Here is a 9,783-nt window from a genome sequence, read left to right on the forward strand (position 1 = left end):
AGCAAAGGGGACACACATCTACTTCCCTTCATCGGACTCTGAATCCGATGAAGAAGAAGTTCATGTCGAAACATCACGAGATAGTTCCTCACTTGAGGGATATCAATGACATGATGGAAGTCATCCCTTGCCTCACTCCACCCAAGGCATCGATGGAGGCGCCTCTGGAACTGAGGCTCAACCTACAGCATCCGTTGCTGTAGTGGTTACCCCACCCCTTGCTGACTTGGTCACAAAGGCTGAGTTCCAAGCCTTTGCTGATTCAATTCAGCGGTCCTTGGATGACCTTAAACTCAACTTGGCAGGGGTTGCTGAATCCATTCCATCAATCGATCTTTCATCGATTCAATAATCACTTGCGTATCTCGAGCTCAATCGAGGGACAACACCACCCGCATCTAGATCTTCCAACAACTTATGGTCCAACAAAACAACCATCTCACCAATATCTCCACCACAATAAACAAGTCTGTCCAGCCAGCCTTGGAGCCCTCTCGGCCAAGATAACTACGACCGATGAATCCATTGCCTCCCTCACCACCCAAGTCACTTCCCTCACCAATTCCATCGCCACCTTACCCTCCACCATACTATCCAATATACCACAAACAGCCCCCCCTCTACCCCCCTCTACAGCTCCCTCAACACTTTTGCTGCAGAGGTACGCTCAATGATATCCTCAATCACCATCCCTCCACCCGCCTCAACCTCCAACTCCACCCCTGCAGATGTGGTCACGAGAGCCGATCTGTGTGTTCTATCAAAGGCCTTAATCTCAAGTTTTAATGAGATAAGTGCCAAATTTGCGTCCAGAGCCGTCGAGCCTACCAATGCACTAAGAAAAAGCCTCATCCAACAACAAGATCGCACCAACTCTCTCCTCCTCACGACAGAGAAAAGGCGAAGGAGAGAGGCGGTGCACGATTTCGTCAAGAAAATGAGGCTGAAGAAGAAGAGAAGCAGAGCCTCTTGCTCCACAAGCCGCCCTTAAGAGGCCGAGGCATGAAGACCCAGACCAAGATGATCATGGTCTTGGTCCTCATGAGGGGGAGAACCCGGCCACCACACCAATGGAAACTGCTGCACCATCATTACCACCACCACAAAATCAACCAACCCAACAAACTCAAGGAACCCAGGCGAGGGAACCAGAGGCTCAACCATCTGAAGATGTACAAAATGTACATGTTTCCTCTGCCTGCACACCCAAAACCCTCTACCCGCAACCAATGAGTTCTCACCAATTTTGGTGAGTTCTTCATCCTCCGACAACCCACCATCTCCTCAACCAGAAACAACCTTATCATTTACCCCCATCACCAACACCCCCTCCATCACCTCCTCAACCAGAACCTTCCATTATCAAAACTACTCAACCAGAAACCTCCATCACCCAAACAACTCAACCAGAGCCTATGCAACTAAAGCCTACCCAACCAGAGCCTATCCAAAAAGAAACAACTCAACCAGAAGCAATACCTCAACCAGAACCCTCTACCACACTACCAGAACCCATCACCCAAACACAACCACCTACCACCCAACCTACCCTTACCCAAACACAACCACAGCCATCCATCACCTAACCAACCCAGAAGGTGCAAGCAGACATTCCCTCTTCATTAAGGCAAGCTCCAACACAAGGCAGAGTCAAAGAAATTCTCTCTAATTTGGAATCGTTAAGGAGACGTCCACCAGTGCCTCGAATGGAACTCTTCATGATAGAGAATATCCATCAATACCTCTACCATGATCGCGATGAACAACTGGTCCTCAATCCTCCCAACTTATCTCCTGAGTCGATGGACCTGCTACGTCACATATTCGTGAGGCAGACGACCTCTCCACCACAAGCCGTCTTCTCAAACAATGGAATCAAGACTGTCCTCGACATCAAGATGATTACACCATGGAGCACACACATGGGATGATCAACGTCTTCAATGACAATGATATAATAAATCTCAATCCATGGGACTTGATCGATCTATATGGCTATACAGCTCAGCGACAGGACCAAGGGATAAGGTACGTGATGGCCAACAGAGCGATTATAGAGACGATGGGGACCTTGGTAAAGTTCAGAGCTAAGAATGACTTTCAAATAGCTCTTAAACTAGGTATTGAAAGACTCTTCTGCACACCTCTAGATGAAGATATCCAAGGCTTACAAGAGAAGTGCTCTGCATCGGTTCTAGCTCAACCAGAACTCGGCTTGGTATTCAAGAACGAGTATCCGAGTATGGGGTTAAAAAGTTCTTCAGACTAACTGACACCTTCAAGTATTCAACCGATACACTTGAATGGTTTCAGAAAGTCATTCGAGGAAGACTCGGCAGATCGCATGTGCTGATGAAGGAAGAACAAGAACTAATCCATGGTATCTCCACAGTCCGTTTCAAAGGACTAATGATGCGTTTTTGGAAGATCTATAATGGAGACCATGAGTGATTTATTTTATTTCCATCCTGTAATTTCAATTTTCTTGTAAGAAATCATCCAACTTTTAGTCCAATGAATATATTTGACAAAAGGATATATGCTTTTCATAATTCCTTCATTTGTTTATAGATTAGTCATTGTTTGTTTTTTCATTATTTAGGGGGAGATTTTTAGACCCCATCATTCTTATTTGTAAAAGTAATGAAAAACATACAAGTGTGAAAGAGCAGAAGGTTGATGGAAGAATAACATCAAGAAATCATAAGTGCTCAATACAACCAGAGATGCAATGAAGGTTCATAGGTGCGATGAACGGCGCATCTCCATAAACCCTCTGGTTCTCAACACTTGGAGATTTCAACAGCAGTTCAACCAGAGGTATTCCTTCAAGAAGACCCAAAGACTCATGGTTGAACACGCCTCATAGAAGACAGCTGGAGATGGCAAATCGACAACTGGATTCTCATTGCCTTAATTAGTTTAATTTCGTTTCCTTATTTCTATATTGCTTTCTTTCCTTAAGAGATTTGCAATATATCTTCCATAGATAGCAATCTCCATATTTAGAATACTAGTATAAATAGTCATTATATTTCTTGTAATCGTTTACGCTTTTCATCATTCAATAATAGTGAATCATTTGACACTCCAATATTTTCTTGAATATTCTTGAGTTGTTCATCACTATTTTCATCCACACGATATATTTAGGTTATTCATAACTTGAATACTCGTGTTATTGAGAGATCTGTGATCAATAGATCACTTCTTTATTTCTCAAATATTTGATGACTCTCATTGAACCTCTCCATACATATACATATACATATACATATACATATACATATACATATACATATACATATACATATACATATACATATACATATACATATATACACACACACATATGTATATATATACATATATTGACGAAGGATCATGTGAGAATAAGAGTTGAGTTGAAAAGTGTAATGAAGGATTTGCACCCTTGATCACTTTTAGTCTCACCCTCATCTCATGAACTGCGCTTATCACGAGAATTGATTCGAACATTTCGATGCACCACATTAGTGTTGATCTTCAATTATGATTGATCCAAGGGTGAAGATCTATTCTTACTCTTCTCACCATAACGTTCATTTTCACATAAACCCAACCCTAATTATATAGGCTCAAGTTCAGGAGAAAACGTTAAATAAATGGAAAACTAGAAAACTATGAAAAACGGGTAAAATTATATGAATATGGATGTCAAATTAACGAGAAAAATATGATTATTTTTTGGTGTAATTTATTTCGTTCGAATTTTGATCATATTTCCTAATTTTTTATTTAAAAATAAAGTTGTAATATCCTCTTTAATCGTATCCATTGGATCAATTGATCTAGCGATTGATGGAGTATTTTTCTGTTTTTCATTTTTTAAGATTTTCCCATAACCTCCCTGTATACTACCAAGGTGCATGAAACGTACTACCACGACAAATCGCTCCAAGATTTTCTTCGGCATATGAAACAAGCGGTGAAACCTCAACATCTGCTTGAAAAACAAATAGATTACTATAACATAAGAGATAAAGCCAATTGAAAGCCAGATTCTGAAAGGTTTATTACCAGTTGAATATAAAAGGCACTTAATGTGTTAAGAAGCCGCTTGCTACAACCACTCGACTTGTATGTAGACTCAGAACCATAAGTCAAGCATTGTTTTGAGTGTCCAAGTTGGACCATTCACATTTTTTACAGGGGAAAATTCTTCTTCAAGCAATACCTATGTAAGAAACAAACAGGGAAAAGTGACACTTTTTCTTCCATTTTGCTAAAACACAATTTGATGAGAATAAGGGGATGATCTCAAAAAGTGTTGTTGAAGGTGCATATGGAAATGCATCAAATATGAATTGTTCTAGCTTGTATCTAACACTTTTCCCATGGATTGAGAGGAAGTTGTATACTTCATTTTTGCCGATTCTTACTTATAACCTACTAAATTCAACAATATAATTTACTTCAATCCCCACAAACCAGAAAAGGTTACATGAATACTTATCTCATATGGTGGAAACCCAAAAATCAATTGGAAGAAAAACCTGAATAGGAACGGGAATCACCATATTGCAACTGAAAAACGAATAGCAAATAGCAAAGATATAAATTGGTGGTGCTCAATTGCAACTATAAAACCTAAAACAAATAGCAAATAGATTAATACTGTTGAGACCCATTGTCATCCAAAAAACATCTCACTGGATACCAATTTGGCCCAGTGCACCATTCTTTCGGCAAGGCCTTCTACAATGGTCGTTGGAATTGGGAACATTGATTGAGGTTAGAATTGTGTATAGGCTTTAATGTTACTTGGATCAGAAAAATGTTACTCAGATTCGGATTTTAAAGCCGGAGTTGTTTTCTAGAGTGCCAAAAATGGTATAGATATTGAGAGCACCAGGGTAGATCACCTCCCTACATAATTCACCAGTTCCAACAAACTGGATAATCACCTATCAAAATGTATGTTGGTTGACTGTCAAATATATTAAGGTTACTTATGAATGTATGTTCAGTAAGGTTAAATACGAATGCATGTGCAGTAAGGTTTGTGCAGAATAAGAAAGCAGCAAGGCTTGTGCAGATTATGAATATTAAATATGGTTTGTACCTGAATCGATCAAACAGAAAACAGGTACCTGAATCGAGAGTATGAATCAAATCCAAAAAGAAATCGATCATACAGATGAACCCCAAAGGGCAACTAAAAGAAATAGATGAACAAAAAGTAAACATCTACCTGAATCAAGAGAGACTGAATCGATAAACAGAGTATGAATCAATAAAAAAGTAAACATCTACCTGAAAGAAATCGATAAACAAAGTATGAATCGATTAAAAAGTAATCATCTACCTGAAAGAAATCGGTAAACATAGTATGAATCGATTAAAAAGGAACATCTACCTGAAAGATATCGATAAACAGAGAGTATGAATCGATCAAGATGCAATCAATCATCTTTTCATAGATAAAGGTTAAAAATTTATCTTTTAACGCTTAAATCAAACAAACTATGGAGAAACCCTACATCAAAACAATGAAATACATCCTTGTTGTTGAGTTGTATGAAAGATAATAAATTTATGTATATTACATTGTGGAGAAATACAAAACCTCGTTATGAGACAGTAGCTTTTATATTGCAGGTATCTTCATTGTTACATGTAAATCCAAAAATATTAGCTTCAAAAAAGGATACATCTTCAAAGATGATTTTCTAGCTTTTGAAATCCACCATTAGTTACAACTTATTATGAATACATCTAACAACATTCAACTAATCATGCCACACACTCGCGTAAGTAAAGAACCATAATACAGTTAGTAAAAGAAATGAAGGCCAAGGCAAATTCGTGTAAATGTTTATGATATGTAAATCTTATCTATTTCAAAAAACTGAATACATTAAGTCTTGTGCCTGAAATAAAAACAAAGAGATTGTGAAGCCACAAGATATCATTCCGGAAAGAAAATGAGTTAAAAACGATCGACATGAAGTTAATGGTTTTGGAACATATACACCATTGACTGCTCTAAATTTCGAGTAAGCGACATCTTGAAATTTTAGTACGACAACTTATTCTCTTTTATCACCTCCAACCGGCCAATAGGGATTTGATTCTGTATTGTCGCACCTAAGGGTTTAGTTGATATCTTGAAATTTGGTCATAATACGATGAGGAGAAGCCGTTTTGACCATAGTGATATAATTGCTTTTAGTTCTGTGGTTAGGTCTACATAATGTTTATGTAAAAGATAACATGAAATAGTTAAATTCATTTTCTGTCAACCAGAAAAGTGCAGAGCCAGAACTCACTTGTTTAGGATTTTGTTATCTATTAATCACCATATTTAGGTGCATGCTTATCCACTTTAGCTAAAAATCAATATATGAGATTAACGGTGTTTTGACAATCCACATTCGAACTATTTTACAGCTTAAACAAATATAATGTTGTTTATGTTGATACCATCTTCTATGATAGTTCGGATTTTTAAGCCTTCCAGAAAAAGGAAATTTATGTTATGTCAAGTAAGGGAAAGTTCGATCACTGACCTCTTAGTTGGTTGTTTGGATACTGTAGGCAGAGACAGATAGGGAAGCAGGGGGAAACAATGGTGTCTCTGACAAGCAAATTCGTTTAAAGATTTTTTCACCTAATGTACTTGACATCACCCTGGTGGATTTACCGGGTATAACAAAAGTTCCTGTTGGTGACCAGCCATCTGACATCGAAGCTCGTATTAGGACAATGATAATGTCATACATTAAGCTTCCCAGCTGTTTGATACTGGCCGTTACACCAGAAAATGATGACCTTGCCAACTTAGATGCACTTCAGATCGCTGGAAATGCAGATCCTGATGGTAGGCATTGATGCCATTTATCAGTGAGTTTAGTAGAGTGATTTCTTGTTGATTTAGTACATCTCTTTAACATGGCTTCTTCCTTTTTTGTGCTGTCAGGTTACCGAACTATTGGTGTGATTACAAAGGTATAATGTGCTGTTAAGAAAATACATACACCTTCCTTTTTGGTTCTTCTAGATAACATTATATGTAGAAACACTAAATATGATAAAGCATGGTTTAGAAACACACTTGAATACCACAATAAGTTCTATTTAAAAGTAAATCCATTCCAACAAGAAAGTAATATGCATAACTAAATATGGATGATTTTAAAACTTAATTGCTACATATACCAAATAGTAATCTAACATATTTTTTATCAATTATAGTTTGTAGTTTCAATTGCTATTAATAATCAATTTTGTGCTAAAGGTAAATACCAATTACCTAGTTCTGGGACCTTGAATCCCTTCCCCTTTTTTCCAATTTAGACAAGGAAAATCCCCCTTATCCAAGTCGATTGCAAACTCGTCTGTGTTCCTGCAAACTCCTGTTACTAAGAGATCAATAGAGACAAAAAAAAATCCCCTTCTCTTCGATCCAACACTGGACGGTATACCAAAATCAAAAGAAAATCCAATAAGGCAAAATGCAGCAAAACCAACAACAATAAATTAAAAACAAAGTATAAAAACAATAATTATCGAGAAAAAGAACAAAAACAAGTAATAAGGAAAAAAAAAACCAACCTGAACTACCAGAAAACGAACACCATTCGTCGACTTGGATAAGCAACAGTAAGAAGCAACCGAAACTACCACTGTTGATTTCAATAAGTGAGTAAGAAGTAAACGATTTGAAGAAGATATTTCGTTCAAGATGTGAAGACTCACCATCGAATTCGTTGCCATTGTTCCGAGTTTTCAGTTGACGCTGAGAGATGTTGAGATTGGAATCAGTACCACTTTCGATTTCAATAAGTAAAAGTAAGAAGTAACAATCTGAAGAAGCAACATATATAAAGATTTTGTTGAAGGTAACAATATGAAGAAGCAACATATATGAAGACTCACCGTCTCTTTTCGCCAGGGATAGAGAGAAGTAAGGGATTTGAAGACTCACTGTCCCTTCGAAAAGGGCCCCAACCTAATGAGAGAAGGGATGGAATCGAATCAGGAGAAGAAAGCAAAAATAAAATAGAAGAGAATCCTAACCGATGTTGAATCATCATATGGGGAGCTTGAACGGCCATCTTGGGAAGATGAATTCAGGGAGAACTTAGAGCCGGCGCCTGAATTCATGATAGGGTGAACGTAGAGAAGTAAGAAAATATTTGGCATTGGAAATCCAAACCCTAATTTCAGCATTAACAACTTGTACATCAACCTTCCTTCAAGTCTTTTAAAATTCTATGCATAGAAAGTTGTACATTTTTAAGACTTTAAGACTTTCTGCATTAAAAGATAGTACCTTATGCATTTTACATTGTTTTTAAGACTTTTTTCCAAATTTGCTTTATAATGTAATATATATATATATATATATATATATATATATATATATGAAGTTGAGAAAGAGGTTATTTATATGTTTCCAATCAAAAAATTTATTCTTTTTAAACCTTAAATATTTAAATTGAGTTTTATGTCACGCAACTTTTATGAGGCTGGGAAATTAAGACTAATAAGCTTATTGACACTTTCTAAACTTTAGAGGTGTTAAATTTGTATATGACAAACCAATCAATTATTATATTAACCATACAGAGTTCAATTGGCACCAATTCAATTGGTTGATACTATTGTACCAGCTTCATAAACTTAGTTGATACGTGGTATTGAAAATCATATGCCACGATAATATCGTACCGACTTATATATCTATATATATATATATATATATATATTATTTATTAAATAAAAAATCAATTAAATGAATTGTATTTAATTATTAATGCATATGATTGTTTTTTAAAAGGAGCTAATCATTTATTAATTTAACATATTTACTGTTTACTTTAACTTTAGTATATTACTTACTCGGTTGTTGTTACTCACTTATTAATTAGGACTGAACGCCTCTCATAGCAACCCTAAGTAATTCACTCATTATTCAACTTTTGAGATATTAGTACAAAATTGTACCAACATGAACCAACCGAAAAAAAAATTGATACCAATTAAAACCTATTTTTTAAATTAAATAAAATTTGATTTTGTATTTTTGAAACATATTATTTAGATTATGTTTGCTACATACTATATAATCTATTTTTTTTATAATTTTTTAATAAAATATTATGGACGTTAAAATATATCTCCAAACCTAACATTAAAAAAATAACAGTAAGACATTGTTTTATAAACATAAGCTAGTTTATAAGAGCATTTTTAACAAATTTCTGTAAATTTTTCTAAAATAGAGAATTAGAAGTAAAAAAAAATTACATTCATCTTCAAAAATTTCTCTATTTTATAGGATCCAACATTGATGATAATATTTAAATATTTCATTCATCTATTTAAATATTATTTATCTATCTAAATATTTATTTTCAAAGTTTCCTATTGGTAATCATTTTTGAGGTAATCTCCATATTTGGAGAAAAAACATTTCTCTCTCCTACTTTTTTTTTATTTTGGAGATAGTTTTGAGAAAACTGTTGGAGCAAAATATAAGCTCAAAATCCTTATTTTCAGTATTGTGGAGAAGCTGGTGGAGATGTTCTAAGCTAACTTATATTTTGAGTAACTGTTTGGATGTATATAAGGTAGCTTATTGATAAGCTACTTAGAGTAGTTTATGTGGAGCTTTTTGACATTTTTTTCGATTATAACCCTTATTAAATATTAATTATTATTAATAATTATAAATAAATATTAACTATTAACTATAAATAAATATTAATTAAAGAATAGTTTATAGTAACTAAAATT

At 35.4% G+C, this 9,783-nt stretch overlaps 1 protein-coding gene across 8 annotated transcripts; it reads right to left on the reverse strand.

Moving 5' to 3' along the window:
• Positions 1-3,584: 3,584 nt before the first annotated feature.
• Positions 3,585-8,217, reverse strand: LOC112503989. Of its 8 annotated transcripts, XR_003068116.1 has the most exons (7): positions 7,921-8,217; positions 7,741-7,780; positions 7,295-7,667; positions 5,105-5,295; positions 4,536-4,566; positions 4,060-4,216; positions 3,585-3,982 (listed from the first exon to the last, which is right to left on the reverse strand). XR_003068116.1 is itself a non-coding variant. In XM_025107956.1 (6 exons), the coding sequence occupies exons 1-5, from the start codon at positions 8,185-8,187 to the stop codon at positions 7,335-7,337; spliced, it is 363 nt and encodes a 120-aa protein (XP_024963724.1). In that variant the 5' UTR covers positions 8,188-8,190; the 3' UTR covers positions 4,593-5,295; positions 7,295-7,334. The 8 variants fall into 8 exon arrangements, 4 of the variants coding, with proteins under 4 accessions (XP_024963724.1, XP_024963723.1, XP_024963725.1 ...); XR_003068114.1 differs by having other exon boundaries at positions 4,060-4,566; XR_003068115.1 differs by having other exon boundaries at positions 4,536-5,295.
• Between the last annotated feature and the right edge of the window lie 1,566 nt (positions 8,218-9,783).

The sequence above is a fragment of the Cynara cardunculus genome, unplaced genomic scaffold, assembly GCF_001531365.2.
Source record: "Cynara cardunculus var. scolymus isolate 2C unplaced genomic scaffold, CcrdV1 Un_Scaffold_4279, whole genome shotgun sequence".
Taxonomy (NCBI): Eukaryota; Viridiplantae; Streptophyta; class Magnoliopsida; order Asterales; family Asteraceae; genus Cynara; species Cynara cardunculus.

Coding starts and splice junctions, on each gene's coding strand:
- LOC112503989 (XM_025107954.1), bottom strand. CDS start 8,187: ATGCCAAATATTTTCTTACTTCTCTACGTTCACCCTATCATGAATTCA. Junction 7,849..7,920: donor ATCCCTGGCGAAAAGAGACG/GTGAGTCTTCAT, acceptor TTGCTTCTTCAG/ATTGTTACTTCTTACTTTTA. Junction 7,668..7,740: donor CAATGGCAACGAATTCGATG/GTGAGTCTTCAC, acceptor TGAAATCAACAG/TGGTAGTTTCGGTTGCTTCT.